Consider the following 22,485-nt stretch of genomic DNA (forward strand, 5'->3'; position numbering starts at 1 on the left):
ACGACAACCTCGAACTCAGCGGCACTTTACTCGACTATTCCCATTTTTGTGAGGCAGGAGGTGAACATGCTGTCTGGAGTTATTGTTACATGACTTCATTTATATATTATGTTGTGAAATCACACCATGAGTGTTCAGAGAGACGAAGAAAGACAAAGACGGAGGCAGAGAAACCCAAATGTACCTGGACTGCAGAGGTTCACGGCCCGTGGTTGTGGGTCTGTCACATATGGTGGAAACGTTCTGGTATTCATAACATAATTCAGATTAAAATACACTTAAAGGTGTTTTGGGGGGTTGGATTAATCTGTGTGTATGTAGACAATCTGTGCAGAATATTTAATATTTGTAATTATTGTTTTAATGTAGTCGTATATTTTCCTTACTCCACCGTTTCCATCTCCCTCTCTCTCTCTCTCTCTCTCTAATCCGGCCCTGTTGTGCTGACTGAGGGGGAACCAGCTTCAATCCTCTCAGTCGGCTGCATCCGTCCGTCCGTCCGTCTGTCTGTCTGTCTGTCTGGACGTTGTGGTCCAGCGCTGAGTACCGAGGGTTGGTCAAAGTTCACAGCCGGGGTCACCTGATTGGCCGACGGGGGTGAGGGAGGCTGTGACGGACAGCAGGTGTTTACTTATAGAGCTTCGGCCGTCTCCTCCTCCAATCCAACCACACACCACACCTCTACTCCTGCAACACAGGTGAGTGTGATTCTGACAAAACATCTCCTCTCTCACATGTTTCACATGTTTCAGTCCTTTTGTTTGTTTTTTTAGTTCTGAAAGTCTTGAATGAAACCAGAATCAAGAAAATGCACCTTTATGTGTTGAGGGAGGGGATTTATTTGAGTGTTTTTCACCACACTGACACATTTGCTCACTTAAAAAATTAAATACATCACTTAAAAGATATTTAATGAGGACATCTCACATGCTCATCCCTCTGTGAAAGAGCTGAAATCTGAACAACTTGATGTTTCTCATGTTTGTCTGTTGTTTGGTCTGAGCAAAGATTATGAACCTATTGTCTCATAAAGGAGAGTTGTGCTGTTACGTTGTGGTTTAGTGCCACTGCAGAGGAGGCAGACTTTGTTTGGTGGCGAAATAAATAAATGAGGTTCATCTCTTGTTTCGTTGTCCCGTCTGTGATCATGTACAGGACGTGCTTTTTATTCAAACGTCCTCCGTTTAGGCTGATTTCTTTTAGTTGGACCTTTTTTTTGTTGCAGATTTTCTCGGGAGAGGAAGCAGAATATTTTCTTAAAGACCGAGCTGCAAAATAATTTGTAATTTTGTAGTTAAATGAACTGTTTGACTGCTGCAGCTGTACTGTTAGTGTCTTGTAAACCCGGGAAGGTTGGACACTGTATGTGCATGACATGAAAAGAATAATTGATCTGATCAATCAGTGAAGTGATCGGATTTCTGGAGCTCAATAACAAACAGAATGACTCAGACATGGAGACAATTCTCATACAAATCAAATATAAAGGTTTTCATATGTTCGTCATAATGTAAAGCTGCTGATAAATCTGATTCTGAGCTGCAAATACAATTGATTAGACCATAAAATATATAAGATATATAGATGGAGATGTATAGTAAAGATATATAAAGGCTTGTTGGTATAAAAGCAGACAAATGGACGTGAAAAAGTGAAATGTGAACAAGTTTAACGTGTTTTTACAGCTGGACTTAATAGAGACCTTCCAACTTTTCTTGTTTTGAGAATTACATCTGACTCTTTACAGATTGTGATTATGTCACTGAGTCCTGAAGCATCTCAGGAAGTTAGTTTGAACAGTTTTCAGCTGCTGAGGAGTGAAACTCGTCTGAGAAGCTTTGAGAAGGATTAAGGAGCTCTGCAGAGTTCAGAGTGTTCAAGTCTCAGCTCAGCAACAGGAAGTCGTTCATCTTTACAGAGAGGACATTTTAACATTAACATTTTAGATCATCATGTTTTATTCTTCTTTAAAGAAAAATGTTTCAGTGTTTGTGTTCACTATATTGATTTTTAATGGTGCAGTTTGTATTTGTGCCAGCAGAGGGCGCCAAAGTAGCACGAACATACAGGTGTTGTCTTCTGTAATAATTCAGTTCACCTGCAGAGAAGGCAGGTATGTTTTTTGGCGCTCACAGAAGGAAAATAACACATTTTTCAAATTAAATGGCAGCAAAAGTTCCCAGAAGCAGCGTCCTGATCGGTTTCACCCCTCTGATCACAGACTGTCTGTTAATATGTGCAATACGTCTTTTTTCTGCTGGTGTTTCTGTTTCGCGCTGCTTTAATAAGAATCAGACATGATGTACACGAGCGACATGAAGAAACTGCTTATTATGTTCGATGTTTTTGAAGATGTTACTTGTGAGGACGTCACTTTGTGATGAAAAGCAGTGAGGACAGAAGAGCTCAGATGATTTTATATTTTGTTAAGATATATTTAACATTATGAGACAAGGTAATGAGGGGATTGTATCAGGTCAGTAGATTAATACGCACACTGGCACATCAAAGTTCATTTAATCTCATTTGTTAGTTCATATTTTCTTGTGCAAGCTATTTCTAAACACATTTTTAATTAATGATGTTTTTAAAAGGCGATTGGGACAAAACTGGTAATGTCAAAACCTGGTGTTGACATGATATCCCAGCATCCTCGGCGTGAATGGCGCTCATCTTTCCGTGTCTCCGTTTCTCTCCCAGGTGCTGCTGACTCGTCGCCCTCGATCTGCTCCAACATGAGTCCAAAAAATGTCGTTTTCAAGAAGATTTGCAAGGACAAGTCGGTGAGTGAAGAATCTAACATCAACCACACACCTTCGTACTTTGAATATGTGCAGGTGTCCACGGTAGAACGTGAAATGAGCACAAAATCTGAAAGTCAGATTACGTTATGTGACCACAAAAATCAAGAACACATATTTATGATCTCACCTGTAGCTGTTCATACATGTAGACAGTTTTGGTGTCGTCGAACCCGGGTTACACAGATCCTGCCCATGTTTCCGACTTGGCTGGCCGTTCCAATGCACTTTTCCGTGTCAGAGGTGGTTTTATTTTTCGAGTACAATGGAACGACAGCGCCATTATTTTGGACAGGCGTCAAAAAAGGGAGACAAATACATTTTGACTCGTGTCATGAATCACACACGTGATGCTTGTTTTATTTAAACGATAATCTCAAGTCAATAAAGTCTCAGTTTGTCGTAGATAAAGTAAAATATCATGTAGTTTTGTGTTAAACCGCAACACGTCACCAACACCAACATGGAGCCAACTGGGCTCAGAAAAGGTCGTAAAAGAGATGAATTCACAATAAATCTGCTCATATCGACAACTGCAGTTCTGTGAAAGCAGAGTTGGTTCTGGTTCGGTTCTGTGAGCTGCTCACATACAGGAACACTGTTGGCTGTGTCGTCTTCATAATGACGTTTTTTCACAGTCTGATGTTTCATTAGTTTCATGACAAACTCAGAAAATTATGTTTTAAACTGACAAACACCATCTGTGTGATTCATGACGGACTCGAACAGGATCCGTCTCTTTATATGGAAACCGGAAGGGGCGGGGCTTCCGCCGGTAGTTGTAGTTCGCCTTGTGATCCAGCAGAGGGCGGTGAACCGTCGCCATCACCTTGACCTCTGACCCCGTCGACCCATCAGTAAACGTTACAGGTGCCCTGCTACAAAATGGAGGACGATATCGAGCAGAGAACAAACAATGACCGAACTAAACATCCGAGGAGCAGTCTGTGGAGGTGTTTTGCGTTGGACACCGCAGACGGAGATTAAAAGGCGGCTGGCTTTACTCCTCACCCGCAACAAACCTGCTGACTCACCTGCTAGCTTACCTGCTAGCTTAACGGCTAACTGGACGGAGGCGGAGCAGACGAGCGGAGCAGCGCGCGGTGTACAGCCCCGCCTGACTGCTCATTAGTCGGCACCTCAGCCAGAAGCTCATCCGTGATAAGATGGAAGGTAAGGCAACTGGAAGAGACGGGCTCGATTCGCATGCGACTAATATTAGAAGGGGAACAATGTGGTGTAAGACGGGCAGTAAAGTTTAAAAAGCAACGAAAGTAATAGAATAACGTCATTTATGTAACGTCAGTGAAGTTAGTTTCAAGTTGGATATCAGACAGACATTCGCAGCCACTCCAACATTTCAAGTGCACCCGTATTACAGACTTTACAGTAAACACACGGAGAAGACGGCTACAGCGTGAACCGACTTCCTGTTTTCAAAATAAAAATGTGGGATATTTAAAGTAAAGATACTGTGTTTGAAGCTATTGAGAAGCTATTGAGCTAATGCTAATATTTACATAAACAAATTAAGCTTCCAGGTCATTAGCATGTTAGCTCAATAGCTTCCAGGTCATGTGATCAATTGACTCAAAATCATGTTGGGATCATGAAACCACACTGGCTGCATGAGATACGCGTCTTGTTTTTACATTTTACGTCTCTAAATATTTTTTATTAATTTTTATATGCAAATATTGGCATTTTAACTCAATAGCTTCCAGGTCATTAGCATTTTAGCTCAATAGCTCCCAGGTCATGTGATCAATTGACTCTAAATCATATTGGGATCATGTAACTACACTGGCTGCATGAGATACATCTCTTGTTTTTACATTTTACATCTGTTCATATTTTTTATTATTTTTTATATGCAAATATTAGCATTTTAGCTCAATAGCTTCCAGGTCATGTGATCAATTGACTCAAAATCATATTGGGATCATGTAACTACACTGGCTGCATGAGATACGCCTCTTGCTTTTACATTTTACATCTCTAAATATTTTTTATTAATTTTTATATGTAAATATTAGCATGTTAGCTCTTTAGTTTCTCAATAGCTTTAAACACAGTATCTCTGCTTTAAATAGGATCCCACATTTTTATTTTGAAAACAGGAAGTCGGTACACGCTGTAGCCGTCTTCCCCGTGTGTTTACTGTAAAGTCTGCAATACGGGTGCAGTTGAAATGTGTGAGTGGCTTGCGAATGTCTGTCGGATATCTAACTTAAAACTAACTTCACTGAAGTATTTATGTCGCACCTTCTTAAAAACAGAGTTTACAAAGTGCTTTGATTAACAAGCAAAAGCAGGAAACTCAGGAAGAGAATATTACAGAATAAACATTTAAACCAAACACAAAGAAGCTGAGTCTGAAAGAAGAACAGACAAAAAGTCAACATGGTTTCCAACATGTAAAAGGAATAAAGCTGTTGGGACGTCGCTGAGAAGGACGGCATTAATCTTTACACCTGCCAGGAGCAGCTCCAAACCTCTGCAGCTCACACACAAACAATGTGGATGGAGAAATAATGCCACAGGTGCGAGGAAACATTTTTATTAATTTGTGAATGTATTTAATTTGGAGGTGAAATGGACAACTCTTCATATTCCCCTCCTAGTATTTCGTATAACTGTTGAAATGTGGAGTAAAACAGCTGGTTGTGTTAATAAGTCGGCTGGTTTTGAAGCATCTCAAGTCCTGGTGAGAGGACACACATATGAACGGTCTTGTTGTTTTCCCTGGGTTTCTATCACTCTCTCTCTTCACCTTCTTCGCCTCCTTCATCAGTGGTCTTCTTTTACTTTTCTTGTTATTCCCTATACACTGAGTAGCAAAGAGAAATTGAGGTTTATAGGATTTTAAAAATGTGTGTGGATGGAGTCATTTTTCTTCAGTCATTACACTTGAATGATGAGTTCAGGCAAGAAAGTTGTCTGTTTCGTTTATGGGTCACACTTTAAAGTGTTTGTGCCTCCAGTCCTGCTTCCAACATGCTCCCCGACGCTCTGAATCTGTCTGATTTACATGCTGTTTCTCGTTAGCTTGAAAGCTGGTCGGCTGCTGTAGTCAGCTGGGTTTAGCTCGAACATGGTGACCTCTGTTAGTAAAGGACTTTGCTGCGTTGAGCTGCTGCCTTAGTAGTTGTGTGTTAAGAAGAAGATCGTAAGCTAACTGTTGCTAAAACGTCTCATTTATTGTTGCTCAAGATGCGTTACTTTAGTTTGATGCCAAGAACTTTTCTTCACTGTAAAGGAAAACAGATGTATTTATATTTCCTCGGTCGCCTGCTGTCACACACCAGCTCTTCCCTCACACATGGCAGTGCCTGTTGAATACTGAAGCAGGTCACGACTTCAGACGCAGCAGATCAGTAAACGTTTGTCTTTTTCCGTCTCGCTGCGTTTTAATTCTGTAAAACAGTTCAGCCTCTCAGCTGACTGATCCTCACGAGGTCGCCACGGCAACGTGAGCCGAACAGAGCCACGTGCGTGATTGACAGCTTCCTGTCAGATTACCGGCGGCTGTGTAGGAGTTTGATAAGCAGACGTCTCACCATAGATGAGTGTTTTACGTCTCTGTCAAAGACCGACGTCCTGTGCCAAGCACAGCATCTACGCACTCCGATACATCAGGTGGCGGTGTGAACCTTTACAGTTGTTGTCCGATCCACCAATAAACAAGAGATGATGAAGAAGAAGAAGCAGCGGGAACAAGTTTGAGTTTTAACACTCACTACATCTGAGCCTTTCTTAGCCTCAGGTGCAAATAAACAGCTTTTTTTTTTTAAGGTTTTTATATGGAGCAACATAATTCATCTAGCGCTTCAATAACTTTGAATATAAAAATGTAGAGAAGCTCTTTTAAAGTGGTTTTAATGCAGCTTTGGATTCGATGCCTCCATGATTCAGATGGTTGTAATGTCTGCTGCAGTAAACAGTAAACTTAACATATATAAATACATTTCTACTGCAGAGCTGCTCTATGGGATTAAGAATCTCATTAATGGATTAAGTCAGCTATTTACAATTCATAATCCTACTGCACCTTTTCAAATGTTTTAAACACCAACCAAGTCTTTTATTTCTTTAAATGATGGCAGCGATCATGATACAAATCCTCATCAGTGCGTCTGTTCTCCTGCCTCAGGTTGGAGTGTACATGGGGAAAAGAGACTTTGTCGACCGTGTTAACTCCGTGGACCCCGTGGGTGAGTTTTCCACCAGATTGTATCCAGAGTCAGAGCTGTTCATCCTTTTCTTGATGCGTCAAACCATTTTGAAATGTTGTAATTGCCTCACGTCTCCTCTTGTTGTTTGGTTAAAAGAATAAATGGTCGTTTTTATTCTGTAGAACATCTGAAGAGCTTCTTGTAAAAGAAGACTTACGTTACATAACTTCCTCAGAGTTACTTTAATACATCTGTAAGCAGCTGTAGGATCTATTTTAATGATTGTGGTTAGAAAGAGGGTCGTTTCACCTGAAGAGCTTTTACTTTTTTCACCACTAGATGGCGTCGTCATCATCGATCCTGAGGCTCTGCAGGGGAGGAAAGGTCAGCACCGAAACACACTCTACATTTACAGGATGTAGATCCTGAGGGAGTAGCCTATAATTTACTTGTCCGTGTATTTCTGATACTTGCATGCATTTAATATAGGATACTTTTAAGACTTTTACTCGAGTACTATTTGTATGGGTGACAACACAGATGATAATGATATAATACTGATGAAGTTCCCAGATTCAGGTTTCAGTAAACATTTAGTGAAATAACCTGCATGTGCAAAACACAAAAATCAAGGAAACAGATGCCTATAAATGTAATGTAGAACAAGATATATGTGTAGACGGATGAACGGTTTGTTAATGTCTATGTTGAGTTCCACATATTGATCCCTGAGCCTCAGTGTTTGCAGGACTCCTGATCATCACCGTCTGTCCTCTGTCCTCCAGTCTTCGTCACCCTGTCCTGCATCTTCCGGTACGGCAGAGACGACATGGACGTGATGGGAATCGCCTTCCGCAGGGAGCTGTACCTGTCCACCCGTCAGGTGTATCCACCTCTGCAGGAGCGCGAGAAGGGAATCCACAGCAGGGTGCAGGCCAAACTGCTGCGCAAGCTGGGAGACAACGCCTACCCCTTCTTCTTTGAGGTGAGACGAGACGGACAGAGGCGGGAAGTAACAAAGTACAAATACCTTGTTACTGTGCTTAAACAGATTATTCAGGTATCTGTACTGGACACGAGCTGCTCACTGTCTGCATGTGAGCTGTCACTGTCCTCTTTTCATGCCATTCTCTGTTATAAAGTTGTGTTACGCCATGAGAAAAGGTTTTATTCAGGTAGGGTTAACACTACAGGGCGAAGTGTAAAATATTCACTGCTCGTTGTCATTTAGCTCGTCGTCTTGAACAGCATTTTAATCATGGCGGGATTACAGGAAGTGGTCTGTAAGACACGGGGACGTTTACCTGTAGCTGACATTACAACAACTCATGTGATAAACTTTTGCTGGGGTGTTGTTCTACTGATGGTTTTCAATTTGATTTCTGTTATCAGATTGGTTCCTACAATCGCATTTTAAGGCCAATATAGGTCAAAAAACAAAAGTTACAGTGGCAGGGGACGGGCGTAGTATTTGGATAAGAATTTATTTTGTTGTCAGATAAAAGTTCAAAATTTACTGGGAAAAAAGCTAAAATCTCAGATTGAAGTGCAGAACTTCAAAAAAAAAAATCAGAAATTTACAAGAAAAATCTCGAGATTCTTTCACCATATTATCGTAAGCATCCAGGCTGTCAAGAGACCTTGAATCGGGCCTATTCAGCATACTGACTTTGATGGCGAGGCTAAAATCACGAGTATGTCCAATCAAAGTATAATTTGATCAGGTCATTAACTGCAGCCAGGCTACATGCACATGTCGTCTGTGGTGGGATGAGCTCGATCCAACCTTGCAAAGTGAAGCGATGTGGTTCCTTTTTCTTGCCACATTTTTACTTTTATTTTTTTTTACATATTTATCACTTTAACTGGAAATGTTGAGTTTCACAAGAACACCGTTAGAACATGAGTTAACATTTTATGCAGATAGCAAAAACATTTTTTGACTTCCACTGAACTGTTCACAGTATTTCATAGTTCAACTGTTTCTAAGTAAAGGAAAAATTGAGCCAATAAAGCGGTCTGTAAGGAAAGGCTGATTCATTGACCGCCGTGTTGTTTTGTTGTCCCAGTTCCCTGACAACCTGCCTTGCTCAGTGGCCCTTCAGCCAGCGCCCCATGATGTCGGCAAGGTAAGAACCTGACGGAGGAATCAGTGATGAAGTGAACATGTCACAGGATGGTGACACCTCTTCTCTCTTTCTTCTGTAGCAATGTGCCGTGGAGTTTGAGATCAAAGTGTTCAGCGCTGAGAGCCAGGACGCTAAAATACGCAAGCGGTGAGTCTCAGCGTGAAGCTTGACGTGTGCACCATCCACTACATTTATCTTTAAACAGACGCAAACGTGCAATTGAGTGGCAGAAAATTAGTCTTTTGGACATTTTCAGTTCTTTATTTTATTATTTCTACTCTTCCCTCCACTGTGTCCAACAGGAGCATGGTGAAGCTGATGCTCAGGAAGGTCCAGTACGCTCCAGAAGGCGAGGGAGTGGCGCCCTCTGTTGAAACCACCAGGGACTTTGTCATGTCGGATAAACCGCTGATTGTAAAGGCCAGTCTGGACAAAGAGGTGAGATGCTGCACAAACACTCAAAACACAACGTGATGCTTTTTTCTACCAGCGCATGTGAAGACATTCAGCAGCTGCGTTTTATATCCTTTGATATCACTCTCCCTCTTCACCTTCTCTGCCTCCTCCATCAGTGGGCTGCTTTTTCTTTTGCAGTGTAGAGTTATTCCAGTTGTTCCACCGTTACCTGGGGATGGTGACCGGAGAAAACGATGCCTCTTGTGCCGTTACTCATCCTTTATTTTTGTGGATGAATCTAGCCTGCTGTCAGACTGAATATCACGGTGAAAGTGAGGTTTATAGGAAACCAATCTAGACGAGGATGATGCCATTTTTCTGCAGACATTACACTGATGAGTAGAAGCAGAAAAGTCTGTTTAAGTCGATGTTTTATAAAAGGGGAAAATAAGCCCTTACATCGTCAGTATTATGAAAAGATGACGTGTTTTCTCGGACTTTCTCCAGATTTACTACCACGGGGAGACCATCAAAGTGCACGTCAGCATCACAAACAACTCCAACAAAAACATCAAGAACATCGTCCTCTCCGGTAAGCACGATACTTCCTGTCGGAGGAGGAAGACTGTAGAGTATCTCAATGTTTGTTGCGTGTCAAATGAAATCATCATCATGTTTCTCCGTGTCTCCTCCTCAGTGGATCAGGTCTCCACAGTGGTGTTGTACTCCAACGACAGCTACGTCAAAGCTGTGGCCATCGAGGAACAAGGGTGTGTGTTTTTTTCTGATTCACTGTCTTTTTATTCTGCAGGATTCCCAGAACACACTTGTCACTGTAGTCCGATTCACAGGATGCAGACTGTTTGTATTAGTCACATTCTCATCTCTTCTGCAATCTCCGTGTTTGAAAATCCCTGTTGCTAAAAAGAAACAACCACCTCCGTCCCAGCACCCTTATCAGAAATTAATGAAATTAAAAATCCAAAAACATGGAATGGAGAGTGTTTGAATGAAAGATGCAGCGACACAAACTGTGCTGAGGTCGTGTGTATGATGACTGAAGGGATGAAGCTCTCCCTGCTGGAGCCCTCTGGTAACTACTACAGCTGGTGCTTTTATGGCACTTTGAACGTAAAAACATAAGAAAACACTAAAGTACTGTGAACTGCTGCAACTGGCAGTAACTATAAAACCATAAACTACGATGTAGCATAAAAGGCTCATATACGGACTCTGCCCGTGACACAAAGGGCAGATTAACGGCGACTATAACACACTCCTCGCCAAAACAAAGACACGGCAGTCATGTTACATAACCTGCTAACACACAATAGATGCACCTTGTGTTCAGAGAAATTAACACCAGAAGAAATCCTTTGACACAGTGAACGATGTTGATTTAACTGTGGAGTTTTTCATGTTAACATGTTGAGGCTCTGTAATAAAATCATTGAGTGTATATTAAGTCATTAGATACTGTTTTTATTTTTGTTTGTTGGACTGATGTTTGGTGTGTGTGTGTGTGTGTGTGTGTGTGTGTGTGTCTCTCTGTCTGTCTGTCTGTCTGTCTGTCTGTGTCCTGACGTCTCAGGGACTCGGTGGCTCCTGGAGCATCCCTGGAGAAAGTCTACAAGCTGCTGCCTCTGCTGGCCAACAACAGGGAGAGGCGGGGCATCGCTCTGGACGGCAAACTGAAGCATGAAGACACCAATCTGGCTTCATCAAGCATGTGAGCAAACGGTCTGACAGAGAGCAACTCGGTCGGATTAATGAGGAGCTCTTAAAATACCTCGTCTTCTCTTTCAGTATCAAGGAGGGTGTGCTGAAGGAAGTGATGGGGATCATGGTTTCATACAGGGTCATGGTGAAGCTCATCATTGGAGGGTCAGTCGTGTGCGTGTGTGTGTGCACGTGTGTTCAATATATTTGCTAAAAAAGTTAATTTTGTCTTCACACTGTGTTTCTGCTGTCTCTAAATGGCAAAAAAAATCAGTAATTATAGGTTGAAACACACTAAAAGGGATTCTTTAACCCAATCTCCAGAGTAAATGTTGGCTAAGAACATTTCTGCAAAACCACAGATGAGTTAAAACTGAACATTTCTGTTCTCTGAATGTTTCAACGTAGGAATTTTCTCTCTCTCTCTTGTCACAACACTGTGCTTATGCTCTGGTTAGATTTGGCACAAAAAACACTTGGTTAGGAACAAATACCTGTGTTAGACGCCGTGATCACAGATGGAGATGGTTCCTGTTTAAAAAAATAAATAAATAAATGCAGTGGTTTTGCCCACCGGGGCCGCCAGAATCAACAAAAACAAACTCCTTGTAGCTGCTTTAACCGAGATTTTTAAAATAATGTGTTCATCTTACTATGATCGCTGTCGCTGTTTTATTCAAAGACCCGATTTTGTTCTACTTGTCCTAATTTTCATCTTTGTCTTTGCTACGCTCTCAGGATGATGGGATCAAGGTGGGTTCTACTTTTTATCATTTTATCATTGTTACTCTGTTCAGTTACACAGCGTGTATTTATAACATGTTTAGTGTCATTTCATCACTGTTGTGAAGAAATGCATTTCTTTCAGAGGCAGGTAATAAAATGTTTCAATGGTCGTTAATACTGAAGTGACTGAAGAGAAAACAAACATGGCTGCCACATGGCTGCTTTTGTAATTTAACCCTAATTTAATGCTGTTCTTGAATAAAAGTTAGTGATTTTTATTTTCGCACCGACTCATCTTTCAGATAATTAAATATAATCATTTTAAGCCTTGAAAGCTTTTAGTATTCTGTCTTTTTCTGTTCAGGATGGTGCGTATTTATCAACATGAAGCCGTAGCTGAGCACATGTAGTTGACATGACTGTTGCAGTGTGTATTGTTCATTCATTCGTCATGAACACAGCTGCAGTGAGAAACGCTGGTTCTGGTTTGTGTTGCAGTGAGGTCGGCCTGGAAGTTCCCTTCAAACTGATGCATCCTAAACCCGATGCAGGTGAGGAGACATTTCATTCTGTGTGTGTTACTGCAGACCAACAGGATTTACTCTAAAATAAGTATATAAGGGACGCAGTGATTCATATATGGGTCATTTCATACCAACACATCTCAGCCCTTCCTGTTCATATTGTGGATTTTCTGTCAAAAGTTCATATAAAAACTGTAAAATCCTGCAGCTGTGCTACAAAACAAACCATTACAAGCTATAATGCAAATTTCATGAACCCAATGAAAAACAGGCAAGTATTATTTATTGCAGATGGAGTAACAATGTCTTTGTTTTTTTGGATATGTAAAATGAATATTAAAGGTCCAGTTTGTAGTAAAGTAGATTTTTGAGTCTCACTCTCAACTCATCAAATACTGAAGCTTCAGGGTGGCTGCAGGCCCGACCTACAATCACACAGTCGGTATTTGACGAGACGGGATTGAGACTCAAAAATCTACTTTACTACAAATTGAACCTTTTTTTTTTTTAAAAAATCACATAAAAAGCTTCAAGGGGATGAATCTTTTTCTCCTCCCTCAGTATCAAGGAGGGTCATATTACTTTGTTTAAATTAATCAGTGTGATAAAGAAACAAATCTACCTGAGCTGTCATTTAGTGCCACATCTTTAAAAAGACGGTTTATTTAACGAGATGTGTGTCACTGTCTTTTCTGCAGGACACCAAATAACTTGTCAACATCTGGTTCAACAAAGTGAAAACTAGTGAAGATAATAATGATAAAAATGAAAAAATATTTAGTAAACATTCACCAACAACTGTGTAATGAGCACATGTTGTAAATGATCCTTAGGTTTTCTTTGGTGTTCAGATTTCAGCCCAGTCAAGTGTAAAATGAGACGCACGTGAGGCTGAGAATAAACATACAGACGGTCACGAACCTGATCAAAAATTCACAAGTAAAAAAAGGAACGGATCTGATTCCTGGGTGAGCTGGTGTGTTATGACCCACATATAAACAAAAGGTGAATGAAATCTAAACTGATCGACTGAATCTAAACTTTCTGGTTCTTCCTGTCTTTCTTTGTTGCTGCCAACAGTGAAGGAGAGGTAAGGTGGTTTCTCAAGCAAAACATTGTTTCCTGACCTCGTTTGAAAAGTCAGAGAAGCATCTGGAGTTTGAATGACTGAATGAATGAATGAATGAACAGTGAGCAGAGAGCAGTGAGCAGGTCCATTCATGACGAGCCTTATTGTTTCTTTAATGTACTTGTTCTCTATCTGTTGTAGCTTTTGTTCTGATGATTCAGGAACAAGCTCGTCTTCCAGGATCTTTTATCACTTCATCAGCTCTTTTATAGGCCGTCATTCCTCTATTAGCTCCTGTTTATATCCTGTGTCTCCATCAGCAGTATCGCCTCACCCCCGTTTTCTTTTCTGGTTCTTCGTGTCGGCCTTTTTTGTCGGTTTATATTAGAAGTCTTGTTTTCAGTTGAATCTTGAATCTCTTCGTTTCTGACTGTGAGCTGGCGTTTTTTTTCTCCATCGCTGCTGTCGTGTGTCTGTGATGTCTGTAGCGAGGCGGAGGAGGAGATGGAGTTCCAGGAGTTCAAGCGCTCTTACCTGAAGGGGATGAACGACGACGAGGACGAAGATGGAAACGTGTCGGGTGGTGACGACATGGCGCCCAAAGAGAAGTAGAGGAGAGAGTCGGTGGCTGGAGCAAAGACAGCTGGGAGTTTGAGTCGCCTCAGAGTTTGTGCTTGAAAAAGTTGAGACGTAAAGGACCATGTCTGTGATTTTGTATGTTTAGATGTTGATGACAGAAACGGCCCTCATACAGTATACCCTCTGACTAATGTTTTTTTTTTTTCTCCTGCTAATCAGCGCAAACAACGACGACTGCGTCATTTATTGTGACAAATGTTAGTTTTGGGACCCGACAGACTGGCTGCCAGGATATAATGTTAGCTGTTCACATTTCTGCAAACCGCAGACACGACCGATGTTGTCATCTGCAGCAAAGGTAGCATATCTTCTAAATGGCCGACCGCAGTCCGAGTCATACCAGTGGATATTTTTAAGGACAACCAGGGACATTTCCATCCGTTTTAGTGGCGTCAAAATGGCTATTTTTCACAGGAAAAAATCTCCATCCGCACTTGTGACAAAATGGTGGTATGGTTGGTATTTTAAGCCAAACCACGATGTTTTCCTGAACCTCACCGTCTCTTTTGTGCCTGACCCTAACCGGATCAGAAGTATAGCGTCGTGACGAGAGAGAAATAGAAATTTCAACCTAAGCAAACAAAGTTTGCAACATAAAGAATGGTCCAGTTTAAACTTAACTGTGGTTTTGCAGAAACGAAGAAGGTAACGTTGCTTCTGGTGATTGGGTTGAGATTTCCAGCGGGGTTGGTTACAGCGCTGCACAGCTGGTGTTTAATCCACGAGTCCAGGAGTATTATATTCTATGAAGTCTTAATGGAGCTTCAGATGATTCTTAATTCACCTGCAGAGCCCTGAGGGCCTGCATGACGAAAATATTGTTAACGAAGCGCCTTGGTAGTCAAAAGTTAACAGCGTATGGCCACAACCAGATGCAGTCGTCGTTGGTTTGATTGAACGGTCTTTGTTACACGTCACGCCCCTTTTTCCCTACTTTCCATTTGCCTCTTCACTGTGTGCTCCTGCCTGCGTCGCCGTCTGTTTGCGTCCCAAAATGTATGACGATAAGTCACAGGTATTGCTATGTTTAATACTGTAGCTGCATCTGATTCATTCAGATGATTTCTTTTAGCGAACATGCAAAACCACTGATATGGTCCTTCAGTAGAGTAAGTGATGAATCCTTGTAAAGTAATATGTAAGAATATATTTTTGTGCTTTTTCAGTAATGCAGCTATTTGCTGACTCTTAACTGCATCATAGATGTGACTTTTGTACAAGCAGAACAAGTGGACTGGAGTCGGAAGATTTACTGTATCGTGCCGAAAACGATTGATTAAACTGCTGCTGAGTTGAGATTTATGTAGAGAGCTAAACTTAATTTGTCTTGTAAAGAAGATGTGCTGTTCTGTGCGACTGCAGTTTGAACTGTGTGACAATAAAAGCTGATTGGTTCATTCTTGAATTACCTTCTCTTTCTTGGTGTCGAGCTTCGACTTTTATTGCTGTTGCTGTCGCTGTTTTGAGCAAACGCATCCAAACGTACCAAATCTCTAATGCAGATTACATTATTCTTCTTGATCTTGTATGAATTATGAAAAAACACAAACCTCAGGAGATCATTTTTAATTTCAGACAGAAACCTCAGTGCACACGAGCTGCAGACAGACACATAAACACCTGAGCGGGAGCTGAAGATGTTTTATTCTTCTTGCGCAACGTTTCTTCAGTCGGATCACCGACCGTCCAGAAACCTCCTGTTTTATAATTGATTGGTTGTCGTGCAAATTCACACATTTTTATTAATATTATGTTTTTAGATATTTAGTCATATGATGCAGCAACCTCACGGTCAAATCTTTACAAATCATGTTGAGTCGATTTTCATCAAACCTAAAAAAAATAACATAAATCCCTGTGCAGTCTTGTTCTTCATCTGGCTCGTTTCTTTTGTACCCAAATTTAAACGGCTCCACATGGAGACAGTTTGTGACTTTCAAAGACACCTTAACTCATTTTAAGGAGGATTTCCCAGTTAGCTAAACCTCTATAAACCATCACACTCTTGGCTTTCTAACCAGCCCAGGATCAACGCCTCATCTTGAGCCCTCTTGGTTCCTCCGTCTTGCTTCCTTCCTTATGTTCACCTGCTCCTTCACCGTTTTAAACTTCCTTTACTGAGTGCTCATCCATCTCAACAAGCTTGTTCTGATTTTAATGTAATGCACAGTGTTGACTAAACATATTTACATTTTCTGGCAAAAAATAGAATTACTGCCGGGGTAGTCGCTGGTAGTTTATGATGACATGCAATTTGTTGTTGTGGTCCCAGTAATATTTGTTGTTCGTAGCAGATCACATGACATTAAAATGCTGTTTTAGTCGAAAAAGAACAAAACGTTCTGCTTATAACTTTGGATGTTTGATTTGAGAGAGAACATATTTTAATTGGATTTAAACTGACTGACTGTGCTCTAACAAAGGGCTGCTATTTGATCCTTTATCTGGGACATGTCAGTTTTTTTCAACAAAAATGCACCGACACAGCACAGTCAAGCAAACGAGACATTTCACTTACGTTGGACAGACGGAAAAAATAGTCTGAACGATGTATTTCATCATCAGAAGTATCCAAGACCAGCAAAATATTACTTTGTCAGTGCACGATAACTTAAAAATGAGATGCAGGCAATTTGGTGAAAGTGCCTGTAAACAGTCATTGAGGACATAAGAGAAAAGTGTTCGGTGAGAAATGTCAAAGATTTCCAGTATTTTCAAGCTTAAAAATGTTGAACATTGTTTTCTGCCGAACCAAACTTGACAATGAACTCTTTATTTTCATGGCTGAATAAACAAACTGACCTTAAACACAATTTCATGGGCTGGAAAAGTCAAACCTCAGACACCGTCGCTTTTATCTGAAATAAAATGACTAAAATAAAATGTCGGAGGACTGGTGATCAAAGCAGCCACTTTGACTGCAGTTTAATATATTTTTTTCTCTTAGGCATCATCAACATCTGCAAATACAAAATGATAAAAGCTCTAAAACTAAGCTGCAGCAAGCTGATCTCCAGGATTAAAAATAAAATGGACTCTGAGGATGCAAAGTGCTTTTTAAACATTCACTGTGAGAGCAAAAGAAAAAAAAAGTCTGACCGCTGTGATCTATTCAGTGTATCAAGTGCATGATCAGATGCATTTGTCAAGCTGGCACGTGTGAGCCTACATGTTGAATCATAACAGTGAATTTATCTCCACATTTAAAGGGGGGGTATCATACTGTGTTAATTTCTTTTCAGTATCGTCTAGTTTCTCCAAGTTGATTTGGTTTGCAGAACTCCAATACAAAAAGGTCCACAAAAGTTGTTACCATTAATCGTAATCCATCCAGCAGTTGACAAGTTAGATCATCCATAACATGGCTGTCACTCTCAAGTCACTGGTCACAAGCCTGGCCATGAATACACGACCCAAGAAGGAGCAGTTTTTGCAGTGTAAGCGCTCTTATTGGCTATTACTTTGAGGCCTGGGCGATTAAACGATAGCGGTATGTATCAGTGATAGACACTTTGTTTATAGCAATACGAAAACAGTTTGATTAAATGTCTTCAACCAACTTGAAAAGCACATAGCGAATACACAAACAGTCTATCATATTCCCTGATAGTGGAGCGTGACACGTGAACAGCCAATCATTTATCAGATGTGTGGTTCGGTTGCACCATCGCCACGTGACGAGTCGAGCGTGTCACAGACGTTACTATGGACTGCAGTTCTCACAAGACCATCCGCCAGAGCCGCTCTTTACTGCCGGGGTGTCTCCGGGTTTGCAGCTGCTAGATGTGTTAACATAGATAATCTGTGTGCCTTGATTGAGGTGGTCAAATTCACATTAAAAGGGTTAAATTCGACCCTTTGCCTGGTCATCAAAAATTATGAGAATGGGACAGCTCAGTAATTATCAATATTAATCGATATGAAACTCACCCTGCCCCTTACTTCCTACCAGACTGAACCACCATGTTTAGAATGACCCAAATTCAGATCGAAGGAGATTGAATATTGAATATGATCACTTGCCTCCTGTGTGACATCACATTTAGGGGAAGTCCTGATTGGCTTGTTAGAAAAATAGAAGGGCGAGCGATAATAATACCTATTTATTCAGATACCAACAGCGAGGAGTAGCTGCTGCGTGAATTGCAAAGTGCCACAGTAACGTCTGTGAGAGAACTTTTTTCTCAAAAATGGACAATTCTGCTTTTCTAGAAATACCCCCCTTTAAAACCTGCAGTTATAAATACACTGAGTGTTTGATTGGCTGTGTGTGGATGCTTTGTCTATAACTGTGCGACTGGCTGACTGGAGCGTACTATGGTGAAGGGGTGGACTCATGCTCATCCCAGGTCCCATAATCTCCTGTATAATCTGGCTCTGGCATAATGCCATTTCGGATGCCTGGGAGCATGTCACAGGAGTCCGGCTGCAGAAGATACCCAGAGAACGAGCTGGTGCTCTCACGGCCGGTGTACATGCCGTTTGTGAGGCTGTCCTTCACCTGCAGCCACACACGGTCTCCCATTTTGAGATGCAGGACGATAGTCTGACTGGTGGTGGAGTAAGAGGTTGTTTCTGTTACTTTCACAATCGGGCGGCGGTTGACGAAGAGGCCGACCTTAAGAATTTTGTCAGCGACAGCCAGGTTAAAGGTGAAGACGTAGGTGCCGTTGACGGGGGCTGTGTAGATACCTCTGAATGGGTTAAAGTTCCCCTGCCGGTTGTTCAGGACACGATTGAAAGGTACAGGTCGGTTTGGTTCTGGAAACGACTCGTTGATTAATGCGGAGAATGACGACTGTATGACCGGGGAGCAGGGCCCGGGTTGTCCCATCATACCCATTTCACCCATGTCACCTTTTGGCCCCATGGACCCCTGTTCACCCTTGGCACCAGCGTCACCTTTCTCCCCCATCGCCCCCATTTCTCCTTTTTGTCCATTCATTCCATCTGTGCCATCTGTGCACTCACACACTCCCTCTTCACCTTTATCACCCTTCTGGCCGCTCATCCCGGGGTTGCCGGGGCTACCCATGTCACCTAGATCACCCTTAACACCTTTGGTTCCCATAGTTCCCATGACCCCAGGCAGGCCCCGGGCTCCGGCTGGTCCAGGTGTGCCTTGTACACCCGGTGGACCCTGGACACTCTCGCAGGAGGCAGGGCATGTGCCGGTTTCTCCTTGTGGACCCTGTGATCCTGCTGGGCCGACCAATCCTCGGTCCCCTTTTTCTCCTAGAAACAAACACGAGGAATATTTGCGTTACATTTTGATATAAAGTCAAGTGGAAAAGCATGAAACCCTCAAACATCTTAACCTCCGGATTGTCTTTTGAATTACCTCACTTGCAAATATTACAAAATAAAGAGTGTGTTGCTTTCTTTCTCTGCAATGATCCCACATCGTTCTTAATTCTGGAGAATTCTGAAGCTGCTGAAACTGAATCTGTTTCTTTCCCAGAAAACGTTTCCCAAAAGTAACAGCAAATACACCAACAACAGAACAAGACGGTGTACCGTCTCCACAGCGTTGACTCACCATACTTTCGTTGCAACTTCCGGCTTTCCAGCCTTTTTTTCAATAGCTCGATATAAATTGTAGCGGAGCATGAATGAGCAGAGTGATAGTGAGTTACCTGCTACAGTTGTGTGAAGGCAGTGTGTGGAAAAAACAATAAAACTCTCTGTGGACACGGGCCGCACTCTGCAAACTGATGAGGCGAGTCTTTTTCCTCCTTCCAAAACTGCCATTTCAACAAGCTGACAGTTTGTAACTGACTTGCTACAAGGTGCTGATTGGCTGTGGAAACAGGTGGACATGTATGACTTTCTAAAAACAGCCAAATCTTGTGCTCCAGCAGACCTTTGAAACCTCGCTCGCCCTTCATCCCAGTGAAACCAACAGCTCCAGCCTGCCCTCTGTCCCCCTGGTCTCCCTTCTGACCTGCAACACACAAAGACTGGAATTACTACAAAATACAATGATAAGAAGCAGATGCACTAAGTCAGTTGACCCGTTTTAAAGATCCATCAGAAGACGGATTGAAAAACATTCGTCTTGGTCGGTGTCTGAGATCTGTAGTCTCCGGGCAGGTTGACAAACATAAAAACATAAACAAGGAACATTAAAAAACTTAACATTTAAAGGGAGGATGTGAATTTTTCTATCTTTGGCGCCATCTGGTGGCAGAATATATTTCTACTCCCCAAAGAATCTGCTGAAGTGAGAAGAAGCGGCTTGAAGGAGATGGCCTGTAGGCGTTCAGGCCGAGCTGAAACAACGCTGAGGTTTTGTAATGTTTGTCATCACCAGCACGGCGACGGAGTTCCTGATGCGTTACTCACCCTTCATCCCCTGACGGCCTGTGAATCCTGGACGACCTTTGAACCCCATCATTCCTCTTGGCCCAGGACTTCCAGGTATACCTGAGCAAAGATCAGTCAGGTCAGTTTGTAAAAAAACATTTATATATATATAGTTTATGATTTTTGCCTTGGTCATTAATAACTTTTGAAATGGACAATTTTTCTGCACCAAATGTTCTTTTGTTGAAGCAAACTGTTCGTCTTCATCGAGTGGTCCTGAGGATTTTTTGTGATCAGTTTCCAAACATCATGTCACAGTTTAGGCTTTTAACAATGATATTTTACATAACATAACATAACATTGTTCAAAATCTAAACAAACCCCCGTCTCCCATCTGTTGTTTAGGAGTTTCTTGCTATGTGCAAGAACTGTCGGTCACCTAGATATTTTTCAGCAGTTACACCAAATCAAACGTGGTATTTTTGGTGTTGACTAGTACTGTTAATCCGACTGGGGACAAACAGAGTCTGCAGCTTTCAGTTGTTTTATTTATTTATTTATTTTAACTATTTAACTATCACTTAAGATGTTATTTACCTGACAAACACAGGCTGGTCTCTGGTTTACACCTGGCACTGAGTCAGCTGTCTATGGTTTTTCACCAAATCCAAACAGGTCATGTAAAGTGATCTACGTACCTGGTAGGCCCCGGTCTCCACGGTCTCCTTTAGGACCCATGGTGCCCTTGCAGTGCATACAAAGGCAGACAATTGGGATCTGGTCCATTGGGATCCCTGAGTTCAGCATCATCTCACAGATTTCCGGGTCAGGCAAGGGGGGCATCCCGGGGCCGCTGGCCCCGAGCATCCGCATCCCGTCGTCAGTCATGTTGTCACCGTGAGGCCACGTGGGCAGACCGCTGGGGGTCCTCGGTCTTTCGGAAGACTCATCAATCGTGTCATCGTAAGGCCACGTGGGCAGATCGCTGGGGGTCTCCCGTCTTTCGGAAGACTGGGAAGCCGATCCACCGTGAAGCCACGTGGGCAGACCGCTGGGGGGCCTCGGTCTTTCGGAAGACCCATCAATCGTGTCATTGTAATGCCACGTGGGCAGACCGCTGCGGGTCCTCGGTCCTTCGGAAGACTCGAGAGACTCGGAGTTGCCATCTCCACTGAAATGGTATGGCATCCTGGCTGAGCAGAAGGAGAAGAGGACGAGGAGTCCCAGCAGCCTCGATAACATCTGGAGGAAGAGGAAGATGATCCCAGAGGAGGCAGGTCAGATAATTACACCGGGAAAAATCAGCATCTTTACACGTCATTCGTCAGAGTGTTCAGTCTGTTTGTTCATATTTCTTTATGAGCTACATTCCTGCAACACCTTCAGATGTTTGTGTCACATCAAGTTGACATTACATGAATATGAGCTGACTTTCTTGTCAGGAGGTGGAGGGGACAGTGGCGGCGTTACAAGAGACGGAGTCCTAACATTTGTAAGTGTGAAAACACTTTTTTAATGATTTAATGGTTTGTGGCGACAAACCAGGAATTTTGACCCAAAACATGATGTTTTCCGAGCCCAACCTAACCAAATGATTTCTTTTTTTTTTTGCCTAAATCTAACCAGAGCATTGGCACAGCGTGGTCACTGTATAAATCTATATATAAACACTTCTCACTGTGTCGTAACCAGATAAAATTCAGGTGAGATTTGAGATACTTTGATTTACATCACAGCTTTTTGTCCTCCCTAAAGAGTTTTTATTTTAATTTTTCATGTGTTAAAAAACGCTGTTTAACAAAACATCTTTTTTTTTTTTTTTCATAGATGGAAAAAAATGTACTGAACTAAGAAAGATCATCCTGGCAAAAAAATAATAAATCACCAGATCACAAGACACGAACACAGGAGAAGAAGATCATTTAGATCAGACTTAGAGATGGATCACCAGAAAAAACGTCAGCGAATGTAAATCAAAGTATCTCGACGTAACGTAAATC

The 22,485-nt window shown here is 41.9% G+C and overlaps 2 protein-coding genes across 5 annotated transcripts; one reads left to right on the top strand and one right to left on the bottom strand.

The window, feature by feature from the left end:
- Positions 1-674: 674 nt before the first annotated feature.
- saga (S-antigen; retina and pineal gland (arrestin) a) lies at positions 675-14,163 on the top strand. 4 transcript variants are annotated; one of them, XM_084368832.1, is made up of 15 exons: positions 675-698; positions 2,701-2,783; positions 6,955-7,015; positions 7,316-7,360; positions 7,762-7,961; positions 9,046-9,105; positions 9,185-9,252; positions 9,408-9,543; positions 10,009-10,093; positions 10,199-10,271; positions 11,093-11,230; positions 11,308-11,385; positions 11,959-11,973; positions 12,445-12,497; positions 14,028-14,163. In XM_084368832.1, the coding sequence occupies exons 2-15, from the start codon at positions 2,736-2,738 to the stop codon at positions 14,075-14,077; spliced, it is 1,110 nt and encodes a 369-aa protein (XP_084224958.1). In that variant the 5' UTR covers positions 675-698; positions 2,701-2,735; the 3' UTR covers positions 14,078-14,163. The 4 variants fall into 4 exon arrangements, with proteins under 4 accessions (XP_084224958.1, XP_084224959.1, XP_084224961.1 ...); XM_084368833.1 differs by lacking the exon at positions 11,959-11,973; XM_084368835.1 differs by lacking the exons at positions 675-698; positions 2,701-2,783 and adding an exon at positions 3,605-3,974.
- A 4,330-nt stretch (positions 14,164-18,493) lies between these two features.
- On the bottom strand, positions 18,494-21,761 carry LOC311266019 (uncharacterized protein; the record flags this gene model as incomplete). The annotated part of the gene is made up of 4 exons (XM_084368207.1): positions 21,184-21,761; positions 20,524-20,604; positions 20,042-20,122; positions 18,494-19,434 (listed from the first exon to the last, which is right to left on the bottom strand). Exons 1-4 carry the CDS (start codon positions 21,725-21,727, stop codon positions 18,494-18,496), a joined length of 1,647 nt encoding a protein of 548 aa, XP_084224333.1. The 5' UTR covers positions 21,728-21,761.
- Between the last annotated feature and the right edge of the window lie 724 nt (positions 21,762-22,485).

This window comes from Pagrus pagrus, assembly GCF_965226575.1.
Source record: "Pagrus pagrus genome assembly, chromosome: 12".
In the NCBI taxonomy this organism is placed as follows: Eukaryota; Metazoa; Chordata; class Actinopteri; order Spariformes; family Sparidae; genus Pagrus; species Pagrus pagrus.

What these genes read in the sequence shown, in the direction of transcription:
- saga (XM_084368832.1), top strand. Translation starts at nt 2,736, where the DNA reads ATGAGTCCAAAAAATGTCGTTTTCAAGAAGATTTGCAAGGACAAGTCG. An exon ending in CCTACCCCTTCTTCTTTGAG is followed by an intron (nt 7,962 to 9,045) that starts GTGAGACGAGAC and finishes TTGTTGTCCCAG; the next exon opens with TTCCCTGACAACCTGCCTTG. An exon ending in CGCCCCATGATGTCGGCAAG is followed by an intron (nt 9,106 to 9,184) that starts GTAAGAACCTGA and finishes TTTCTTCTGTAG; the next exon opens with CAATGTGCCGTGGAGTTTGA.